This window comes from Microcaecilia unicolor, chromosome 2 (assembly GCF_901765095.1).
Source record: "Microcaecilia unicolor chromosome 2, aMicUni1.1, whole genome shotgun sequence".
NCBI lineage: Eukaryota > Metazoa > Chordata > Amphibia > Gymnophiona > Siphonopidae > Microcaecilia > Microcaecilia unicolor.
The window spans coordinates 245,362,159-245,386,469 of record NC_044032.1 but is presented as its reverse complement, the minus strand read 5'-3'; the positions used below and the strand labels follow the sequence as shown (position 1 = coordinate 245,386,469).

Sequence of the window (24,311 nt, the reverse complement as noted above, 5' to 3'; positions counted from 1 at the left end):
GCCACTTGGGAGGTGGTGCTGTGGGCACAGGCCCATATCCGTCCTCTTCAACTCTCTGCTAAGCTGGACACCTGTGTCCCAGGAGTATCAGCGGCATCTCCTATGGTTACTTCGAGCACGTCGGAGCACGAACTGGTGGCTTCATGAGTTCTCCCTGCGGGAGGGGATGCCTTTAGCATCTCCGCAATGGGTGGTGGTAGTCACAGATGCCAGCCTCACGGGGTGGGGTGCTCATTGTCTTCATCTTCTTGCCCAGTGGCAATTGACTGCACAGGAGGTGGTGTGGCCCATCAAACACCTAGAGCTGCAGGCGGTGGTGAATGCTGTGAGAGCTTTTCAGGATCTCTTGATGGGCAAGGTGGTTCGTGTTCTTACAGACAACACAATGGTGGTAGTTTACATCAATCAGCAGAGTGGCACCCAGAGTCTGGGTCTGGCTGCCGAGGCATCTAGGCTTATGGAGTAGGCCGAGGACCACTTGCTCTCTGTCTGCAGCTCATATGGCGGGTCTGGCAAAAGTACGAGCAGATTTTCTCAGTCGACATCTCCTAGACCTAGCAAGCCCATGAGATTTATGCACCCACCTTGTCAGTCTACAATATTTAAATATTTCGATGTTGTACACGGATGATGAGGAGGGTGCATGAATCTCATTGGTATTAGAAAGGCTATACCTTGTGTGGTACCACTGAGGTCTTAAAGATTAAGAATCTTTGATATGTTTTTAAATGCAGTGGATCCAAGTGACTGAAGAAATTGTTAATACAATACAATAATCATACAAATGTGAAAAACAAGGTAAATATAAGGAAAAGTGTTTATAAATGTGTGATCATGGTAAATTAATACAAACATATGAAAAAAATGCTACAATAATCGTGGTGGAATGTGCTATGGGAAAAAAAAAGCTATGCTTGTGGAGACTATACAATCATGTGTGTTTGAACATGAGACACCCAGAGACATACAATTCCTTGTCATCAAGCAGATGAATCCATTACGAGTGGGGTTTTTTGTTACATTTGTGCCCCGCGCTTTCCCACTCATGGCAGGCTCAGTGCGGCTTACATGGGGCAATGGAGGGTTAAGTGACTTGCCCAGAGTCACAAGGAGCTGCCTTGTGCCTGAAGTGGAAATTGAACTCAGTTCCTCAGTTCCCCAGGACCAAAGTCCACCACCCTAACCACTAGGCCACTCAAACCATAGTGCCTCATGGCCAGCTAGCTCCATCTGCCTCTCCAGTATTCTCTTATCTCCCCAGCAGGGTGGACGCAGCTTATTCAGCTTCTTCAGAAATTCTGCCTGGGGTGGCTTCTGTGCTGTTGCCAGTTGTAGCAGGGGTGTTGTGGCTGGTGGTGCCCACTTTGAAGGCACATAGGTACGCCCTTTCCCTACCTTACCCAGCCCCCGATGTGGATGTAGATACATAGGCTAGCCCTGTCCCTGTCTTTGCCCACGCTGTGGATGCAGGCACACAGGTTCGCCCTTTCACTTCCTTTCCCACGCTACTGATCCTCCGGAGTGGAAAAAATTTGCCTCTTGCGCTGTTGCCTCTAACTTTCCTCACAGCGTTAAAAAAAAAAAAAGTCGCATCGCACTGTAGTGCTGCGACCCCAGAAAAGAGGTTTTCTTCTGATTGTGCAGCGGATCGGAGCTCTGTGGGCTCGGTCCGAGGAGGTAAGAGCATTTTGTAGCTCCTCCGGGGAGGGCCTGCGTTCAGGACGATTTTGACGCAAATCTGCCATTTTGAATTTCCCGCCGTTTTCGGCGATGGCTGTGGAGGTTGTTAAGCGGTGTTCCCGTTGTGGCAAGCGCAGATCAGCAGCAGGGCTCTGTAAATCGTGCTCTTCTGATGTCAGAGCCGGCCCGAGCATGGCGAATGAGGTTTCTTCCCGCTCCGTGGAGCTGGCAGCGGGCACCATTTTGGAACAGCATGGCGCGACCCCCGCTGAGGCGGAGGGGTTTGAGCCTGGAGGGGAGCCTCGTATGGAGGCTAATATGAGAGCCATTACCCCCGGACTGGAACCGGGAGACCAGGGTGAGCCATTCTCCCCTGAGTTTGTTTTGCTGCTGCATAAAGCATTTATGTTAAAAGAGGTCTCCCGCAGGGATCTCAATCGGCCCGGCTGCCTGTGTCCCCTCCAGTGTAGCCCGGCCTTGAATTGCCATCAGGTGCGTTTTCCCCTGACAGATGGCCGCAGGGCAAGCGCAGAAGGGTGGATTCCCCTTCAGAGAGTGTTGCGAACACCCCCCCCCCCCCCCACCGTGGTCGGGATGTGAGGGGTCTGGCAGGCCCTCGTGGTCTGGAGAGCCAGAGGAAGGTGCAGGATTGCCATTGGATCCAGATGATCCTTCCGTGGTGAGGATTTTCCACTGCGATGAGCTGCCAGCGCTTATTTCTAATGCATTGCAGGCCCTCTCTATTGAAGATCCTGCGAGTGCTGAAGTCTCCTCTGCTAATCCGAGGATGACAAGTACTAAGAAGCTGCTCGAGCCTTTCCTTTGCATGACTCCATCCAAGAGCTTATTTCGGCTCAATGGGCTGACCCCGAGGGGCCTTTGAAAGTTGCCAGGGCTATGGGGCAATTATACCCTCTGAGGAGCATTTGGCGCACCTAGCTGTGCCTAAAGTGGATGCTCTAGTCACGGCTGTGACAAAGAGAACTACCCTCCTAGTTGAAGGAGGAGTTGCCCTAAAGGACATGCAGGACCGTCGCCTGGAGGCAGCAATGAAACGGTCCTTTGAGATTTCAGGTCTATCCTTACGGGCGTCTGCATGCAGCTGCTCTGCTGCCCGAGCCTGCCTCGCTTGGTTACAACAGGCAGTGGAACAGCCCGGAGATGGAGCGGAGCCCCTTACGGAGGTGGCACCGCCGATGGAGTTGGCCTTGTCATTTTTGGTTGACGCCCTTTATGATCTGGTCAGAGCTTCGGTTAAACAAATGGCTGTAGCGGTGGCGGCTTGCCATCTTCTGTGGCTATGGCATTGGGCAGCTGACATGGCCTCTAAGCAAAGGTTGGTGAAGTTGCTCTTTCAAGGCCTTCTCCTGTTTGGTGAGGAGTTGGAGAAAATTGTGAAAGGTCTGGGGGGTGCCAAACCCCAGCTCTTACCCGAGGATAGGCCGTGGCCTTCTTCCAAGGGTCAGGCGGTTCCCTTCTCTTACAGATGGTACCGCCCGGGGCGTTCTGCTGGGTTCACTTTGCGTGCCCGTTTTCAGCAGAGGAACTCCTTTCGCTCGGACAAACGTTCCGCAGTAGCAGGCTCAGCACCTGGAGTTCAAGGGCAACCCTCTCAATGATGGTGTGCCGGCCCCCTCCTCGATTACTGTGATAGGAGGACGACTTTCCCTCTTTCTCGAGGAGTGGCAAGGAGTGGGTCAAGATGACCTCAGATCAGTGGGTCTTGGACCTGATCAGAGAAGGCTACAGAATAGAATTCAATGCCCCGATAAGAGACGTGTTTGTGAAGTCCCGATGTGGTTCTGCCGCCAAACGGGCGGCGGTAGAGGAGACCTTGCAAGGCTTGATTCACATTGGGGCGGTTCCCCCCGTGCCTCCCGCCGAATGCAGCTCTGGCCGTTACTCCATTTACTGTGTGGTGCCACGAAAAGGAGGGTCTTTTCGCCCTATCCTGGACTTAAAGCAAGTCAACAAGTCTCTGAACGTGCGGCATTTTCACATGGAAACCCTGCGCTCCGTCATAGCGGCGGTACAGCCAGGAGAGTTTCTCACGTCTCTAGACCTGAAAGAAGCTTACTTCCACATACCAATTTGGTCCCGCACCAGAGGTTTCTGCGTTTTGCGGTGATGGGAAAACATTTCCAGTTTTGGGCCTTGCTTTTTGGCCTCGCCACAGCTCCCCGAACCTTTTCCAAGGTAATGGTGGTAGTAGCTGCTTTTCTCAGGCGAGAGAGTATCCGGGTTCACCCGTACCTGGACGACTGGCTCATCAGAGCGGAGTCGGAAGAAGAGAGTCATCAGGTTACAGCCAGAGTGGTCTCAGTACTGCAATCTCTGGGCTGGGTCATCAATATAGCCAAAAGTCACCTGACCCCCTCTCAATTGCTAGAATATTTGGGGGTCCGGTTCGACACAGCATCGGGGATGGTCTTCCTACCCAAGCAAAGGCGGTGCAAGCTTCAGAACCAGGTCCCGCCTGCTCCTGAGGATGCCTCGCCAGCGAGCTTGGGACATAGTCCAGCTGTTGGGGTCGATGACGGCCACTTTGGAAGTGGTGCCATGGGCGAGAGCGCTCCTGAGACCTCTGCAGTGCTCCCTGCTTCAATGGTGGTTTCCAATATCTCAGGATTATCAATGCAGACCCACGTGGCTCCCTGCGGCCCGGCTCAGTATGGAGTGGTGGCTCTAGACAGTATGCTGCGGTGAGGAATGCCGCTAGCGCTCCCCGATTGGTACCTGGTGGTAATAGATGCCAGCCTGAAGGGCTGGGGTGCATGTTGCCAGGGAAGGCATGCCCAGGGTCTTTGGACACCCGAGGAGTCGGAGTGGTCCATCAATCGCTTGGAGTTCTGGTTTTCCAGGCGCTTCTAGCCTTTCAATTGACCCTGGAAGGATCGGCTGTCAGAGTTCTGTCGGACAACACGACAGCAGTGGCCTACATAAATTGCCAAGGAGGCACTCGGTGCATAGCACTAGCAGCGCAAGCCGCACAGATTTGCCACTGGGCCGAGGATCATCTGCAGTTTCTGTCAGCAGCTCATATTGCAGGTCAAAGCAACGTGCAAGCCGATTATCTGAGCAGGAGTCAAATCGACCCAGCGGAATGGGAACTTGCAGACTAAGTATTCCTGCAGATATGTGCCAAATAGGGAAAGCCTGTAATGGATCTTATGGCGTCAAGCACAAATGCCAAAGTCCCATGCTTCTACAGCAGACGGAGAGATCCTAGCTCGGCAGGGTTGGATGCCTTGGCTCAACCCTGACCTCAGGGCCTCCTGTATGTGTTCCCTCCGTGGCCCTTGATAGGGCGAGTACTCCTGCAGATTTGGCTCCACCAAGGAGAGGTGGTTCTCATTGCCCCGGATTGGCCCAGGCAGCCGTGATATGTGGACCTCCAGTGGATGCTGGTAGAGGATCCCCTGCCATTACCTCTGGTACCCAACCTATTGTCACAAGGCCCGGTGACCATGGAGGACTCCTGCCGCTTTGGTCTTACTGCATGGCTATTGAGAGGGCGCAATTGAGAGACGAGGGATATTCCAGTAAAGTCATTTCCACTCTCCTACAGGCCCGCAAGCGTTCCAATTCCGTGACTTATGCCAGGATTTAGTGCCAATTTGAGGCTTGGTGTGCTTCTAAAGCAATCACACCCATGCGGGCTTCTGTCTCGCCGATACTTGACTTTTTGCGGGATGGTTTACAAAAAGGCTTGGCCTATAATTCCTTGCATGTTCAAGTGGCAGCCTTAGCATGTTTTCGAGGGAAGGTCGCTGGCCTCTCTCTGGCTACTTGCCCGGATGTATCACGGTTTCGTAGAGGGGTGCTTCGGCTCCGTCCTCCCGTGCAGGCTCCGTGTCCAGCCTGGAACCTGGGGTTAGTTTTAAAGGCTCTTCAGTGTTCACCCTTTGAGCCGCTTAGGCGAGCTTCAGAGAAGGATGTGACCTTAAAGACTGTCTTTTTGGTAGCCGTGACATTGGCGAGACGTGTATCTGAGCTCCAAGTGCTGTCCTGTCGAGACCCATTTCTGCAATTCTCTGAATCCGGAGTAATGGTACAGTGGGGGAAATAAGTATTTGATCCCTTGCTGATTTTGTAAGTTTGCCCACTGACAAAGACATGAGCAGCCCATAATTGAAGGGTAGGTTATTGGTAACAGTGAGAGATAGCACATCACAAATTAAATCCGGAAAATCACATTGTGGAAAGTATATGAATTTATTTGCATTCTGCAGAGGGAAATAAGTATTTGATCCCCCACCAACCAGTAAGAGATCTGGCCCCTACAGACCAGGTAGATGCTCCAAATCAACTCGTTACCTGCATGACAGACAGCTGTCGGCAATGGTCACCTGTATGAAAGACACCTGTCCACAGACTCAGTGAATCAGTCAGACTCTAACCTCTACAAAATGGCCAAGAGCAAGGAGCTGTCTAAGGATGTCAGGGACAAGATCATACACCTGCACAAGGCTGGAATGGGCTACAAAACCATCAGTAAGACGCTGGGCGAGAAGGAGACAACTGTTGGTGCCATAGTAAGAAAATGGAAGAAGTACAAAATGACTGTCAATCGACAAAGATCTGGGGCTCCACGCAAAATCTCACCTCGTGGGGTATCCTTGATCATGAGGAAGGTTAGAAATCAGCCTACAACTACAAGGGGGGAACTTGTCAATGATCTCAAGGCAGCTGGGACCACTGTCACCACGAAAACCATTGGTAACACATTACGACATAACGGATTGCAATCCTGCAGTGCCCGCAAGGTCCCCCTGCTCCGGAAGGCACATGTGACGGCCCGTCTGAAGTTTGCCAGTGAACACCTGGATGATGCCGAGAGTGATTGGGAGAAGGTGCTGTGGTCAGATGAGACAAAAATTGAGCTCTTTGGCATGAACTCAACTCGCCGTGTTTGGAGGAAGAGAAATGCTGCCTATGACCCAAAGAACACCGTCCCCACTGTCAAGCATGGAGGTGGAAATGTTATGTTTTGGGGGTGTTTCTCTGCTAAGGGCACAGGACTACTTCACCGCATCAATGGGAGAATGGATGGGGCCATGTACCGTACAATTCTGAGTGACAACCTCCTTCCCTCCGCCAGGGCCTTAAAAATGGGTCGTGGCTGGGTCTTCCAGCACGACAATGACCCAAAACATACAGCCAAGGCAACAAAGGAGTGGCTCAGGAAGAAGCACATTAGGGTCATGGAGTGGCCTAGCCAGTCACCAGACCTTAATCCCATTGAAAACTTATGGAGGGAGCTGAAGCTGCGAGTTGCCAAGCGACAGCCCAGAACTCTTAATGATTTAGAGATGATCTGCAAAGAGGAGTGGACCAAAATTCCTCCTGACATGTGTGCAAACCTCATCATCAACTACAGAAGACGTCTGACCGCTGTGCTTGCCAACAAGGGTTTTGCCACCAAGTATTAGGTCTTGTTTGCCAGAGGGATTAAATACTTATTTCCCTCTGCAGAATGCAAATAAATTCATATACTTTCCACAATGTGATTTTCCGGATTTAATTTGTGATGTGCTATCTCTCACTGTTACCAATAACCTACCCTTCAATTATGGGCTGCTCATGTCTTTGTCAGTGGGCAAACTTACAAAATCAGCAAGGGATCAAATACTTATTTCCCCCACTGTACGTATGGTGCCTTCCTTCATGCCTAAGGTGGTTTCAGCGTTTCACCTAAACCAGCCTATTTTCCTGACCTCCTTTTCTAAAGAGGAGTCTCCAGAAGCCTATGGGCAGTTGCTCCTTCTGGATGTATGAAGGGCTTTGTTGCAATATCTGCGCATGTCAAATGCCTTCAGGACCTCTGGCCATCTTTTTGTTCTTTTGTCGGGTCCGCGCAGAGGGCTTCCAGCGTCTAAGGCCACTATAGCCCGTTGGCTCAAAGAAGCTATCTTTTCAGCATATCTGCTATCTGGCCGGCCTCCGCCTGAAGCCTTTAAGGCACATTCCACAAGAGCGATTTCCTTTTCTTGGGCTGAAACTGGAGCACTCTCTCTTCAAGAGATATGCAATGCAGCGACATGGGCTTCTAAGCTCTCTTTTGACCGACATTACAGGCTGGATGTGGCTGCCAGGAGAGACGCGCACTTTGGAGCACAAGTGCTGGTGCGTGGTGTGGCTTGTTCTCACCCTATCTAGAGATTGCTTTGATACATCCCATTCGTAATGGAGTCATCTGCTTGATGACAATAAAGGGAAAATTAGGTTCTTACCTTGGTAATTTTCTTTCCTTTAGTCATAGCAGATGAATCCATGAGCCCTCCCTCAGTGGTTCATTATGCGATTTTTGTTACTTTTATGTTCAGTTTTTCCTGTAGATATGTTCCCTCATTGGGAGAAGTTGGAAAACAGTCTTCAGGATTTCTGTTCAGTTACAGGAGGATGAGTCCTTTCCCTCCTTTGACTTATAGCTCCAGGTTTGGGGCGTTCATCCACTGTGAGGAAAGTTCATGTTGTTATGCTTTGAGGTGTAACACTGCTTTGGAAGCTTCAAATAAGAGGCAGATCAGTGCTAGCTGGCCATGAGGCACTATGGTTTTTCAGTGCTCTCTATCTCCCCCTGCTGGTTGATGGACACAACCCATTCGTAATGGATTCATCTGCTATGACTGAAGAAAAGAAAATTACCAAGGTAAGAACCTAATTTTCCCATCCAGTTAAGTACATTCCTTAGCCTCCCTCCGGACCGGCCCAGAATGTGACTGATGGGTTGTGCACGCCTTCCAGCAGGTGGAGACTGAGAAAAGACTGTGACTCTAGAGAGCCAATAAGAATCCTTGCCAGACAGAGAAAGATCCAGTAATCTCAGTCTCCAGCAGGTGGAAGGTGGTGAGTCCTTCAGTCTCATTCCTTTTTTCTGGTCTATTCTGTCTTAGTGATTTTGAATCATTTCTTTTTTCTGCTGAAAGGTTCAGAATATTCTGTGCATTTTACAAAAAAAAAAAAAAAACCTGCTTGTTAGGGGCTGAGGTCTGTGGGGGCCTCTATTTGCCCCGGGGGTGCCACACTCGAGGAGTCCCTCCCCCCTAATCCTCCCTGAAATAACAGCATTTGGTGCCTATTTCTGCTGTTTTGTATAGCAGACTGTTGTCAGGAACAGTCTGACTGAAGTGAGTTCCCTCCAGCTCTTTCTGTTTAAGAACTGTTGAGGCAAGGGAGAAGCAGCTGCTATAAATGGAGCAATAAAGATAATGGAACTACAGCAATCCAGGCTTTGAGTCTGTGATTTCTGTCAGGGTGCTATTTTTTCTAATTGAGATTGAGCAAGCAGGGCAGCTCCAGTTCTGTCTTTAGCGCTGTTAGCGATTTTACTTTCGTTTTCGCGCTGGAGTTTTATTTACCTCCTCAGCTGTTCACAATGTCGGCTTTGAGTCTGTGATTGCTGTCAGGGTGCTGTTTTTTCTAATTGAGATTGAGCAAGCAGAGCAGCTCCGGTTCTATCTTTAGCACTGTTAGCGATTTTACTTTCGTTTTCGCGCCGGAGTTTTATTTACCTCATCAGCTGTTCGCAATGTCGGAAAAGTTGCGGCAGTGTTCGGTTTGTCAGCACCGGGGCCTCGCTTCTGGTGGCGCCGGATTGGCCCCGCAGGCCGTGGTATGCCGACCTTCGACGTCTTCTGGCCGATCTTCCCTTCAAGCTTCCGGTTACGCAAGATCTCTTGTCGCAGGGTCCGGTCGTTCATCCGGATCCGGGTCGATTCTGTCTTACGGCATGGCTCTTGAGAGGGCTAGGTTGACTAAAAGAGGTCTCTCTGCACCGGTCATTGCTACAATGCTGCGGTCTCGGCGGCGTTCCACTTCTCTGAGTTATGTGCGTACTTGGAGGATTTTTGAGAGTTGGTGTACAGAGCGTAGTCTGTCGCCTTTTCGGGCTACAGTGCCGCAGGTTTTGGATTTTTTGCAGCGAGGGTTTGACAAGGGGTTGGCCCTGTCTTCTCTTAAGGTGCAGATTGCGGCTTTGACGTGTTTTTGAGGTCACATCAAAGGGAAGTCATTGGCCAGTCATCCGGATGTCGTGCATTTTCTCAAGGGAGTTAATCTTCTTCGTCCTCCCTCTGTGTTCGTTTCCTCCATGGGATCTGAATGTAGTGCTTTCGGTTCTTACCAAGCCTCCTTTTGAGCCTTTGGCATCTTGTACTTTAAAGGATTTGACTCTTAAGACCGTGTTTTTGGTGGCCGTTGCTTCGGCCAGGCGAGTTTCTGAGTTACAGGCGTTGTCATGTAGGTCTCCATTTTGGGAGTTCTGTTCCGATCGTGTTGTGTTACGACCGGTTCCATCCTTTCTTCCCAAGGTGATATCTCGTTTTCATGTTTCTCAACCTGTGGTTTTGCCTGTGTTGGTTTCTTTCTCCGGTGCGGAGGAACAGCGGAGATTGAAGTGCTTGGATGTCAAGCGGGTCTTGAAGCACTATATTAAGTCTACAGATGAATTTCGCAGATCGGATCGGTTGTTCCTTTTGATTGGAGGTGCGCATAAGGGGCTGATGGCATCTAAGCCTACAATTTCTCGGTGGCTCAAGGAAATGATTGCTTCAGCCTATCTGCTTTCTGGGAAATCCGTTCCAGAGCATGTTAAAGCTCATTCGACGAGAGCTCAGGCAGCTTCGTGGGCGGAGCGTTGTCTGGTACCTCCAGAGGACATTTGTAGGGCGGCTACCTGGTCGTCCTTGCATTCATTCTCTAAGCACTACCGTTTGGACGTTCTCAGTCGTCGACGGGTGGCTTTTGGCGAGCGCGTGTTTTCGGTGAGGCTGCTAGGGTCCCTCCCATAATGGTACTGCTTTGTTACTTCCCATCAGTCACATTCTGGGCCGGTCCGGAGGGAGGCTAAGGAAGGTTAAATTAGGCCTTACCTGCTAATTTGCTTTCCTTTACTCCCTCCAGACCGGCCCAGATCCCTCCCTGCAGATATCGGATTTGTTTTTTCAAGGGTTGGTTGGTTCATTGTTTGGTTGTTTGGAGCTGTGTTGCTAGTTTACTTCTCTAATATGTTTCAATGAATACTGCATAAGAAGGCACACATATAAAGTTGTAGAAACAATACTGTCCAATCTTTGGCTGTTTGTTTCAGGCACTCACCCTTGGTTGGCAAGGTGCCGGCGGCTGCTCAGGTTTTTGGATGCACAGATGTTTGGTGTTTTTTCTTTCTTCTGCTTTGGTACTCTATTACTGGATCTTTCTCTGTCTGGCAAGGGCTCTTATTGGCTCTCTAGAGTCAGTCTTTTCTCAGTCTCCACCTGCTGGAAGGCGTGCACAACCCATCAGTCACATTCTGGGCCGGTCCGGAGGGAGTAAAGGAAAGCAAATTAGCAGGCAAGGCCTAATTTAACCTTACCGTCAATCCCAAAGTGGCTAAGGAGTCTCAGTAGAATGTTGTGGTTTACCATGTCTAATGCACTTGACATGTCAAATTGAAGTATCCTTTTACCTATGGCTATTTCCTGCTTGAATTTAGCCAGGAGGGTGACTATAACAGTTTCAGTGCTATGGTGGGAGCGGAATCCTGATTGTGAATCGTGCAGTATTGAGAATTTGTCCAAGTATTCCGTAAGCTGTTTGGTCACCAAGCTCTCCATCAATTTTACTACTAGAGGGATAGACGTGACTGGTCGATAGTTGGAGATCATTGGGGGGGGGGGGGTTGGTGTCTTTAGGTATTGGGGTAAGTAGGATGTTACTATATTCTTTTTTAGTATTTGTTATTATTATTATTACATTTGTATCCCACATTATCCCACCTCTTTGCAGGCTCAATGTGGCTTACAATTCATCATGGATACTGGAAATAGAAAAGAATATACATTTGGTTTTACGCAAGAGTTGGGTATATGATGGTGAAATACATAGCAATGGAAATAGAAAAGATTATGCATTTGATTTGCGGAAGTTTTGGTTACATGTTGGTGGAATACATGATGGTATTAAAGCCATAGATATAGGTACATGATAGTATAGAGGCAAAAGATATAAGGAACATTCTTAGATATCTTAAAGAAAGTGGAGTTTCACGTGTTGTTCCTTATGATATATTTTGTCGAAGAGATACGTTTTCAGGAGTTTGCGGAATTTGGTCATTTCATAGACCGATTTCAGGTTACGTGGCAGTGTGTTCCAGAGTGGTGTGCTTGTATAGGAAAAGGTTGATGCATGCATTGATTTGTATTTCAAGCCTTTACATTTGGGAGGATGAAGATTGAGGAATGTGCGGGAGGATTTTTTTGCATTTCTGGGTGGAAGTTCTATTAGGTCCAACACGTAGGCTGGGGCATCTCCATAGATGATTTTATGGACCAAGGTGCAGAGTTTGAACGTGATGCGCTCTTTGAGTGGGAGCCAGTGTAGTTTTTCGCGGAGGGGTGTAGCGCTTTCGTATTTTGGTTTGCCGAATATAAGTCTGGCTGCCATGTTCTGGGCTGTTTGGAGTTTTTTTGAGTATTTGCTCTTTGCAGCCGGCGTAGATTGAGTTACAATAGTCCAGGTGACTAAGTACCAGTGATTGTACCAGGTATCGAAAGACACTCCTTGGGAAAAATGGTCTGACTCGTTTTAGTTTCCACATGGAATGGAACATCTTTTCAGTTATATTTTTTGCATGGTCCTCAAGTGTCAGGTGTCGGTCAATGGTGACTCCTAGGATTTTTAGGGTGTCTGAGACTGGTAAACTTAGATTGGGTGTGTTGATGGTGGTAAATTCCTTCTTGTTGTATATTGCGAGGTGAGTACTAGGCATTGGGTTTTATCAGCATTTAGTTTGTCGAAATGCATCCGCCCAAGAGTTCATAATGTGTAGGCTTTGGTTGATTTCGTCGGAGATTTCTCTTAGATCATGTTTGAATGGGATAAAGATTGTTACATCATCAGCATATATGTATGGATTTAGATTCTGATTCGATAATAGCTTAGCCAAGGGGTGTCATCATTAGGTTGAATATGGTCGGTGAGAGGGGGGATCCCTGTGGAACTCCACATTCAGGTGTCCATGTGGCTGATGTCGTCGAGTTTGATGTCACTTGATATGAGCGGGTGGTTAGGAAGCCCTTGAACCATCTGAGAACGTTACCTCCGATTCCGAAGTATTCGAGGATGTGTAGTAAAATTCCATGGTCGACCATGTCGAATGCGCTTGACATGTCAAACTGTAGTAGTAGTATGTTGATGCCGTTTGCTATCAATTGCTTGAGTTTGGTCATAAGCGTGACTAGTACGGTTTCCGTGCTGTGATTTAGTATTTTTTAATATTGGTTTTTATGATTTTTAATATTTACATTTTATAGTGCTTCCCCTGACGCAGCCTTTGGGCGAAATATGACCACGTTGGGTTTGTTTAAATAAAGATCTTTCTGGAGTCCTAGTGTGCTCTGGATTTCTTCTTTTTGTTTGCTGTGGACTTGAAGAGCCTCCTTTTGGTGTTTTGTGCAACCAAAAGCAGTTTAAGGGGCTCATTTTCAAAGCACTTAGCCTTACAAAGTTCCATAGTAACCTATGGAACTTTGTAAGGCTAAGTGTTTTGAAAATATGCCTCTAATTTCCCAGGTTCTTAGCTCACTTCACTAACCATTCAGCTGTTCTTTCCTACTCCAGTGGAGCAGGTATGCAGCAGCTTATTGGGGTGGAATTCAGGGTGACTGCAGATAATGTTCAGGCAGTTATGACTGTACCTTATGGTAAAATGCAGAAGCACTCTTGTCAGTTCCAACTGGTTAGACTTAAGTTTCTCAATAGAGGAAATCCTGGAAAGTAGTGGCTAACGTTGGACAGTCACTTTCCGTGCAGTTAGCTGCAGTTTTCCAGAAAAACTTTAAATGCGAAGGTGGTATTGGGGGAGGGGAGTTTAAATATTTTTTGGGGGAACTTTTATCTGAGTAGGTGGAAAAACTAGAAGCCAAGTTGGGGAGAAAAATGTTTAGGAGATCATTATTATAATCTTTTCCTTTGAGGAAAGATGAAACGTTTGGAGAATGTGGCCTGCCTAAATTTTTTCCAAGGATTCACAGGTGGCTCCCTGGAGATTTTTTTTAATTTTATTTTTATTTTACAAACACTTGATATACCGCAGTGGGCCAAAAAAATGGCTTCTATGCAGTTTACAATAAAACAGTAAATGCATAAAAGAGAGAGAGAACAGAAAGAGAAGGAAATGAAGCATACAGAGTTGGCAGGAAGTAGGATATGCAAGTTTGAAATCGTGTTTTTTAAGCATTTCAAACTTTGTGTATGAGGATTCTAAGCGCAGGTGAGCAGGAAGTGAATTCCAGAGCTGTGGACCAATATAACTGAAAGCAGTAGTAACATTGAGGCGGATAAGAGGGTGGCAGAAGGTAAAGTGTATTAGCAATAGGGGACCAAAGAGATCATGTAGGTCATCTGGTATAAGTAGTCTTGAAAGATAGGAGATGGCGGAGAACGAGATTTGAAGACAAGAATACAAAGCTTATACTGTGTCTGTGTGGAAAATGGTAACCAGTGTTCTGCCTAAAGTAAAGGTGAAATGTGATCAAATGGTTTTGAATGGTAAAAATGGCTGTGGACTGACCCAGCTGGAGCAGTTTGAGAGAGGAAAGGTGAAGTCCAGTATGAAGAGAGTTACAGTAATCAAGATGGGTGATGACTAGACTGGAAAGGAGAGAGCATATGGCTGAGAGTGAAAAAAAGAGAACAGATCATGTCATATGGCGTACAAAGAAGGAAGCTTTTATAACTGCATTGATCTGGTCCAGAAAAGTGAGATGTCAAAATGAACCCCCAGAATCTTAACAGAATCCTTAAAGGGGAGAATCTGTATTGTTTAATTTTAATATACAATCCATGTTCAATATACCATTTGTATATTTTTCTCCTTTTTATTAGACTGTTACTTAACACTCATGTTCTATATATATTACCAATTGTATATGTATTCTGAAATGACATAAGTCATGACGGAAAAATTGTAAGCCACATTGAGCCTGCAAATAGGTGGGAAAATGTGGGATACAAATGTAACAAATAAATAATAGGAAGAGAAAGGGCTGGATGTGGTAATGTATCAGGATTCCTAATGTAGGGTGTTGGTAAGTGAATAGACTCGTGTTTTAGTGTTGAGAAAGAGATGATTATCAGACCGCCATGCAGATGTTAAGGTCAGTGACGTCAGTACTGTTAGCAGGGAGACGATAGAGAATCTGGATATCATCTGCATAACAGAAAGGAAGATGGTGATTTGACTTAATGTGAGGATCAGAGCCAAGAAAACATTGAATAAAGTAGGAGCTAAAACAGAACCCTGTGGCACACCTAGTTGGAGTTATGACTTACCTGACACGTACGGTTGGTTACTTTGAAACCATTGCAAGACAGACCCAGAAATACCAATGGATTGCAGTCTATGAAGTATATGATCTGCAAAGTTGAAGGCTGAAGAAAAGTCAAGTGAGATGAGAATAACCGAAGAGCGTTGATCTAAGGAGGTTCTGATCAAATCATGCAAAGCCACTAAAAGAGTTTCAGTGCTGTGGTGCATTCTAAAGCCCGATTTGATAGTGGTGTAGAGCTAATGAAGAATCAAGAAAAGAGGTAACATGGGCATGAACTACTTTCTCCAGAACTTTGGAAAAAGGGAGATTGGAAATGGGCCAATAATTATTAGGATCAGTCCGATCCAAGGTGGGCTTCTTCAAAAGAGGTGTAATAATAGCATGCTTCCAAGCCACTTGACTCTAAAATTTTGAGATATTTGATTTAAAGTTCTTGCGGTGCTAACACAAGCTCTTCTGCCATTTTCTCAGAAGTATTTTGTCTCCATTTCAGGAGAAAGAATGTTCTTATTAGACATTGTTCTGTTTTCCTGGGTTTGAAAATACAGTGCACTCCATTTAAGTGCACGTCGCATAAGAGCATGCTCTGTTTAACTGCATGCTGTACTTCGGTCTCGTTTTAGGCACCATCAATTTCTATGGGGACAAACTTCGTTTTAGCGCACCACTGATAAGTGCAAGATTCGCTTATTTGCATTGTTCAAGACCGCTCCTGTGTAGGAAAGACTCCGCATAAGCGCGTGCATGGAATATGGAAGCCAATTGGCGTGTGACAATCGAGATTTCAAATTTACCTCCTCTTTAAGTGCCCCAGCAGATTAGGGGAAAGAATGTTGTTGGAGCATGCACCGGGGTTGTCATCGCGGCGGCGGAACTGTAAGACTTTAACACTGGCTGAATGAATAGAAGTTCTTAAAAAATTAGAAAACAAAGGAAGTCAAGCATCTATTGCTAAAGAATATGGTGTCAATCCCAGTCAAATTTCACGTGTCTTGAAGCAGAAAGACCAGCTTCTGGAAGACTGGCAAAACAATACAAATCCACAACAGAAACAAAAACGGGCGGGAAAAGCTGAGGAGGTAGAACATGCTCTTCTTCGGTGGTTTTCTCGAGTCAGAAGCAGACAGTTTCCTGTCAGTGGTCCACTGCTTATGGAGAAAGCTAACCAGCTAGCTGAAAGTCTTGGACTGACTGAATTCAAAGCTACTGTTGGATGATTGGAAAGATGGAAAGGAACAGCATAAAATTCAAGAAACAGCATGGTGAAAAACAAGATGCTGATGACTTTGGTGCTGAAAATTGGGTTGTTTCAGTTCTTCCTACCATCTTGATCGAGTTTGCACCTCGTGACATTTTCAATGCTGACGAAAATGGTCTCTACTACCCCGTTGCTTCAAGAAAGTTAAGCGACATCCTGTGTCATACGACGCTAACGCAAATTCATGGATGACTGGGGAAATTTGGAAGCAGTGGCTAAAGAAGTTAGACACTAGAATGCGGTCACAAAAGCGTCAGATTATGCAGCTTTGTGATAACTGTGCTGCACACAGGGATGATGTCAGGCTGTCTAACATCAAGGTGTTCTTCTTGCCACCAAACACTTCCTCTCTTATCCAGCCTATGGATCAGGGCATAATAGCCAATTTCAAACAACATTATTGGGCTCTTGTGCTACGTCATCTGATGAGCGTTATGGATGACCAGACCGGGAAGGATAAACGTGCTGTTGAACTGGCTTGTAATCTATCACTTTTGGATTCCCTACATATGGAGAGAAAAGCCTGGAATCATGTTACACAGGCAACCATTGTGAACTGCTACAAGGAGAGGGACGAAACAGGTGCAGCTGTTGCAAACGCGTCAGATGAAGAGGTTATTGACATCTGTCCAGTTTTACTGAAGAGGAGTTTCATCGCTACGTAGCTGTTGATTACGATCTACAAACAGCTGAAGACAGCACTGATGTTGATATGCTCCTACATGCAGGCAACAACGGCTGATGGAACAGATGAAGAAATGAGCAGCGAGGCACATGCTGATGAAATTCAACAACCTCCTCCTGTCACTTTTGCAAGAGCGCTGGAGAGTCTCAACACCGTGCGGGCCTATCTGGAGGCCACTGGATGTCAATGCTATGACAGTTTTTACCGTCTGGCAGACGTAGTCTATGGAACTCACAGACCCAAGAGTGTACAGAGGACTATGATTACTTCAAGCCAGCCTAATGTCAGTTAACTGAGACTGTATACTGTACGTATAATAGTACTGTACATATGTTTATCAGATGTCAAGCTTCTTTGGGTCACAGCGGTTAAGTGCACACTCTTAACTGCATGCATTTCTTTGGTCCCAGACCCTTGCACTTAAGCGGATTGCACTGTATATCTGTCCTGATGTGGCTTCTGTCACTCAGAACAGAAAACTGTTTCTTCTGATGAGACCTAGTCTTTTGCATTTGGTATTTTTCTCAAGTTCCCCTGCAAATGCCTGGTAACATATCAAGGGGTTTCTACTTCTTAGAGCCCTCAGTTATGGTTTTTTAAGTGATTTAAAATAGTAGTGGCTGTTAAACTTAGCAGTTTAGTCACTTGCTATTAGTTTCTTAGGGTGCTCTATACATTGGTTTAGCCTCTCTGAAGGTTCTTTCTTTTTATAAGATGGGGTTCATCTTAAATCTTTATTTTTCCCTTACATCTTGGATCTCCAGATTGTGGGCTTTGATTGCTGAGCTTATATTTATTGATCTCTTATTTCTATATTCATATCAGTCTTTTTTTTTTTTCTCTCTTTCAAGATTATTCTTGATGCTCTCATAAAACCTTTTATAAATAGAGCTCTATGTTGCTTCAGTTACAGTATTTTGTGAAGAGGCAGGATGGTCTTCACAATTAATCAGTTGGGGTTTAAGCAGCATTATAGTACTTAAATTGCTGTTACACGTAGGGAAGGGGAAAATCCTTGCATGTACTATTGGATCTCGGTGTGGCACTTAACATAGTAGATCAGCTATTAGTTGTCATGGGGGTACAAGGGAAGCTGTTAACTTGGATGAGGTCTTTTCTTTCAAAGACAAATGAAAACTATTGGTACTGATTCAAAAAGCGGTACATGATACACTGTTATGGTCGATCTGTCTATGTATTTATTTAGATTTTGCTCACACCTTTTTCAGTAGTAGGTCAAGGTGAGTTACATTCAGATACACTGGGTATTTCCTTGTCCCCAGAGGGCTCACAATCAAAGTTTGTACTTTAGGCAGTGGAGGGTTAAGTGTCTTGCCCAAGACCACAAGGAGCAGCGATGGAATTTGAACCGGGGCCACCTCTTTATGTCAAAACCAGTGCTCTAACCACTTGGCCACTCCTCCACTCAGTTTTTCTTCTACTGATGCCATTGCAGCACCTCTATTTTTATTTAACTATGAGCAAGATCATAGACGCTGCTTACTAGTTCAATTTCTGAACCAGCTAAGGCAAATCTGAGCTATTTGATCTTCATTATTTTGGTACACAATGGTTTTACCAGTGATTTTGGACAAAGATGACCTGTCACATTGCATCTCACTTTTCAGATTGGTTGTTTAGCAGCAAGAGATTCTGAGAACTACACATTACTTTGTCACGTTTTGTTGTTCTGGGGTTTGTTTGTTTGTTTTTTGTCATGAGGTGAAAACTTTCCAGTTATTAGGAACAGCAAAACATGGTAAAATCAGGTATTTTCTATAGAGGCACTCTGTAAATGGGTCTTTTGTACACTGCATAATATATAAACACTTTATAGTTGATCCCTACACTTGAATATTGGTTTGCTTGTATTTTTTTTTCAAAATCTGATTACCAGCAATAAATGTTTAATACGTTTGCAATTGCTTTGGAGTTTGACATTCCTTGTCATCAGCAGCAGATGAATCCATTATGAATGGGTTGTGTCCACCTACCAGCAGGGGGAAATAGAGAACATTGAAAACCATAGTGCCTCAAGGATGGCTAGCTCCATCTGCCTCTCAGTATTTCTCTATCTCCCAGCAGGGTTGGACGCAGCTTATTCAGCTCCTTCAGGATTCTGCCTGGGGTGGCTCCTGTGCTTTTGCCAGTTGTAGCAGCGGTGTTGTGGCTAAGTGGAGCCCATTTTAAAGGCACATAGATTCGCCCTTTCCCTGCCTTACCGTCCCCCCTGTGTGGATGCAGACATATAGGTTCGCCCTTTCCCTGCCTTTCCCACTCTCTTCTGCCTCCAGAGTGCCTCTGTAGCTGTTTGTCTCCAACTTTCCTCACAGCGTTTAAAAAAAAAAAGCTCTTTTCAGCGCTGCTATTTCTGAGGCTTTTCCTGACTGTGCAGTGTGACCGGAGCTCGTGGACTCTGTCCTTGGCGGTAAGAGCGGTACTCAGCTCCTCCGGGGGTACGGTTCGACACGGCCTCGGGGTTTGTCTTTCTACCCGACCAAAGGCGGTGCAAGCTTCAGAATCAGGTCCCGTCTGCTCCTGAGGATGCCTCGCCCGCGAGCTTGGGACTTTGTCCAGCTGTTGGGGTCGTTGACGGCCACCTTGGAAGTGATGCCATGGGCGAGAGCTCACATGAGACCTCTGCAGATTGCCCTGCTTAAACGATGGTCTCCTATGTCCCAGGATTATCAACGCAGACTCGCGTGGCTCCCTGCGGCCCGGCTCAGCATGGAGTGGTGGCTCTCAGACAGCATGCTGCAGCGAGGAGTGCCGCTAGCGCATCCCGATTGGTGCCTGGTGGTAACGGATGCCAGCATGAAGGGCTGGAGAGCACATTGCCAGTGAAGCTATGCCCAGGGACTTTGGACACCCGAGGAAACGGGGTGGTCCATCAATTGCTTGGAACTGAGAGCGATATTTCAGGCTCTTCTGGCCTTTCACAAGACTCTGGAGGGACTGGCTGTCAGAGTTCTATCAGACAACACGACAGCAGTGACCTACATAAATCGACAAGGCAGCACTCAGTGTCGGGCACTGGCCGCAGAGGCCGCTCAGATATGCCACTGGGCTGAGCTACATCTACAGCTTCTGTCAGCAGCTCACATAGCAGGTCAGAGCAACATGCAAGCCAATTTTCTAAGCAGGTATCAAATCGACCCTGCGGATTGGAAACTGGCAGACGAAGTGTTCCTTCAGATCTGTGCCAAATGGAGAACGCAAGTAGCGGATCTTTTGGCTTCAAGCACAAATGCCAAAGTCCCATCCTTTTTCAGCAGATGGGAGAGATCCTCGCTCGGCGGGGTTGGATGCCTTGGCTCAACCCTGGCCCCCGGGCCTTCTGTATGTGTTCTCCTTGGCCCTTAATAGGGCGGCTACTCCTGCGAATTCAGCTGCTTCAAGGAGTGGTGATCCTCATTGCCCCGGATTGGCCCAGGCAGCCGTGGTGTGCGGACCTCCGGCGGATGCTGGTGGAGGCTCCCCTTCCCTTGCCTCTGGTATCGAACCTGTTGAAGCAGGGCCCAGTGACCATGGAGGATCCATGCCGCTTTGGTCTTACGGCATGGCTATTGAGAGGGCGCAATTGAGAGACAAGGGCTATTCTAACAAGGTCATCGTCACTCTTTTGCAGGCCCGCAAGCATTCCACTTCCGTTGCCTATGTTCGGATCTGGCGCCAGTTTGAGGCTTGGTGTGTTTCTAAAGCGATCACGCCTATGCGGGCTTCTGTCTCGCCTATTCTTGACTTTTTGCAGGATGGTTTACAAAAAGGCTTGGCCTACAATTCCCTGTGTGTTCAAGTGGCACCCTTGGCATGTTTTCAGGGGAAGGTCACTGGCCTCTCCCTGGCTGCGCACCCGGACATTGCATGGTTTCTTAGAGGGGTGCTGCGGCTCCGTCCTCCCGTGCGGGCTCCTTGTCCGGCTTGGAACCTGGGGCTAGTATTAAAGGCTCTTCAGTGTTCGCCCTTCGAGCCGCTGAGGCGAGCTTCGGAGAAGGATGCGACTCTAAAGAGTCTTTTTGGTGGCCATTACTTCGGCGAGACAGGTGTCTGAGCTCCAGGCACTGTCCTGTCGAGACCCATTTCTGCAATTCTCAGAGTCCGGAGTAGCGATACGTACAGTGCAGTATCTGCAGATGTCTGTTGCTTTCAGGACCTCTGATCACCTTTTTGTATTGTTGTCAGGTCCTCGCAGAGGGTCTCCAGCATCTAAAGCCACTGTAGCTCGTTGGCTTAAGGAAGTTATTTTTTTCTGCATGTCTATGTGGCCGGCCTCCGCCTGACGCCTTTAAGGCACATTCCACAAGAGCAATTTCTTCCTCTTGGGCTGAGACGGGAGCACTCTCTCTTCAAAGAGAGATGTAGTGCAGCTATTTAGGCTTCTAAGCTCTCTTTTGCCCGTCATTACAGGCTGGATGTGGCTGCCAGGAGGGACGTGCTTTTTGGAGCACAAGTTCTTGCGCATGGTGTGGCTTGTTCCCGCCCTACCTAGGGATTGCTTTGATACATCCCATTCATAATGGATTCATCTGCTGCTGATGACAAGGAAGGGAAAATTAGGTTCTTACCTTGGTAATTTTCTTTCCTTTAGTCACAGCAGATGAATCCATGATCCCTTCCTGATTGACTCTGTTTTGTGTTCAGTTTTTCCTGCAGACATGTTCCCTCATTGGGAGAAGTTGGAAAACAGTCTTCAGGATTTCTGTTTACTGTTCTGTTACAGGAGGTTCAGTTCGTCCCTCCTTTGTGTTGTTGCTCCTGTTCTGGGGCGTTCGTTCGCTGTGAGGAAAGTTCCTGTTATGCTACTTTGCGGTTTAACACTGCTTTGGAAGCTTCAAAATACTAAGAGGCAGATGGAGCTAGCCGTCCTAGAGGCACTATGGTTTTCAGTGTTCTCTATCTCCCCCTGCTGGTAGGTGGACACAACCCATTCGTAATGGATTCATCTGCTGTGACTAAAGGAAAGAAAATTACCAAGGTAAGAACCTAATTTTCCCATATTATCTTTATAATTAACATCTAAAATGTCCTTTACCAGAAGATATGTAGCCTGAATTTGCCATGCAGCTCCATATTACTCACATTATCAGTTGCAAGGGCTCATATCTTGGTCTTCACTTGGTGTTTTGATATACATTCTCCTGTCTGACAAATAAATTTGGTAGCAATTGCATCCAAGCATGTTGATTAAGGAGTTGCAATTTTCAATAAATATTTCCTTTCATCTCAGACCATATCTCTAACATCAGGGTCTGATTCTTCTTGATGAATTCTTTGAATAACCATTGTGTGGGAAATGGGTATGGAAACATTTATCGTTCCCCTTCTTTGATGTTTTAAAAGATCTTTTGCTGCTGCTTTAGAATGAAGACAAAAAGTGAATTATCAGGCCTTATACTTTTTTATTAATTAAACAGATTTTTCTGCCTTTTGATTTTAAGGTACGGCATTCGCCCTGAAAATGTGATTATTTATGGCCAAAGCATAGGAACAGTTCCATCAGTGGATCTTGCTGCTCGATATGAGAGTGCTGCTGTTATTCTCCATTCTCCTTTGACCTCTGGAATGCGGGTTGCATTCCCTGATACAAAGAAAACTTACTGCTTTGATGCATTCCCCAAGTGAGTAAAATTAGAAGTTGAAAACATTCATACATAAAAAGAAAATGTTTTGGGAAATGAGTCTTTATGTACTTTTTCAGTCTGCATTTCAGTTTTTATATTTCTGTCCATTTATTTTGAGCCTTGCATTTTAATGAGTTGTGCTGCCTCATCAGATTTCCTTCAAAATGCACTCCATCTTCATTTTTTCTTTTCAGTAGTGGCATATGTGAGTTTTCTTTTGTTCTAACTGAACTTTGAGTGTGGAAATGGAGTTTCCTTAACGCAGGCAGCAGACGAATCCAGTAACTGGTGGGTTGTATCCGTTTACCAGCAGGTGGAGATAGATCACTAACTGGAGTGATACTGGATAGCCAGTCTCCCCATCAACCGTATATCTCTTGTCTCCAGCAAGTGGTGGACAACTTCTCAGCGGCTACTCCTGGGCTAGTAGTGGCTAGTTGAGTCCGGGGGGTGATTGGCTGCTTGGTGTCATCTTTAGAGACATACCTGATTCTGGGTCCCTGCTTCACTCTGTGTCCCCTTGCCTCAGTGTTTGCTACTAGCTGTAACTTCCTCACCGCTTCAAAAAAGAAAAAAACGCCAGGGTAGCTGTGCAGTGGGGGGGGGGGGGGGGGGGGGGGGGAGCTAAAGGAGAGAGCGGGAACAGGACGCACAGACGTTATTGTTGTTTTGTTTTGAGGTTTTTTCCCATGGGTTGTGCTTTGTTTAGCCTGTGTGCCTGTCTGTTTATGGAGGGCTGCTCTCTCTACCCGGACCATGTGGTATTGGTGAGTGCCTTGTTCGGGGGGGGAGGGGGGGGGTTGTCTTCTCCCCCCCCCCCCCCCCCCCCCCCCCACGGTGTTCGCGTCAGGGATTATGGCAGCAGAGATGTTCAAGTGGTGCTCACGCTGCGAGAATAGAAGATCTGCAGTGGAATTGTGCTTGGCGGGCTGCTTGGACTCCTTGCCTGGTGGTAATGTTTCCGATGCGGAGACGGCAGTTTCCTACTCTGAAGATTCAGGTTCGTGCGCCATTTTATCTGCTACTCAAGACGTGGCTCCCATCAGTCAGCTAATAGCGGTTTCTGAGCCTTTATGCGGTTTGGCGGATCTTACCGATATCTCTGCAGGGCCTTCCTCGTCTTCTATGGTGGTTTCTCAGGAGACCTCAGACATTGGGAACTCTGGGGAGGGGTTTTCCCCGGAGTTTGTACTTCTGCTTTGTCAGGCTTACTTGTTAAAAGAGTTCCCTTCCTCAGTCCCAGCTTCAGGCTTTTTCCATGCCCTCAGGCAGTGCTGCTGAGAATTTTGGGGGCTGTTGGTGTCTCTTCTCTGGAGGACCCTGCTCTGAAGAGGAGGCGAGTCGCCTCCCTGACGGAGGTAATGTCATTGGGCCCCTGCACCCCTTCACTTTCTCTTGCTGTGCTGTTCATGGACTCTCTCCGCCCCTCTCAGGTGGATGATTTGGAGGAGGGCGAGTTAGTGCAGGAGGAGCCTGATGTGACCCTACTGCGGTTCATGTGTTTCATGGGGACAAGCTACCGTCTCTCATTTCTAACGCTTTAGCAGCCAATATTGCTGACCCTGAAGTTGTAGGGAGCCACCTCAGTCAATCCTAAGATGGCCAGCATGAGAAAACCTGCTAAGGCATATCCAGTACAAAAGGCCATTCAGGAGCTTTTTTCAGCTCAGTGGTCAGACCCTGAAGGGAACCTCAAGGTGTCCAAGACGATGGCCCTTCTTTATCCAGTGGTCACAGACCAGGCTGATAAGTTT

The 24,311-nt window shown here is 47.0% G+C and overlaps 1 protein-coding gene across 2 annotated transcripts in view; it reads left to right on the top strand.

Annotated features, from left to right (window-relative positions):
- The window catches only part of ABHD17B (abhydrolase domain containing 17B), a 62,264-nt gene that overhangs the window by 25,880 nt on the left and 12,073 nt on the right, over positions 1 to 24,311 (top strand). For both annotated transcript variants that reach the window (XM_030193861.1, XM_030193862.1), the window contains exon 3: positions 22,375 to 22,554. In XM_030193861.1, the coding sequence (XP_030049721.1) occupies positions 22,375 to 22,554 (180 nt within the window). The remainder of the gene's footprint in view (positions 1 to 22,374; positions 22,555 to 24,311) is intronic.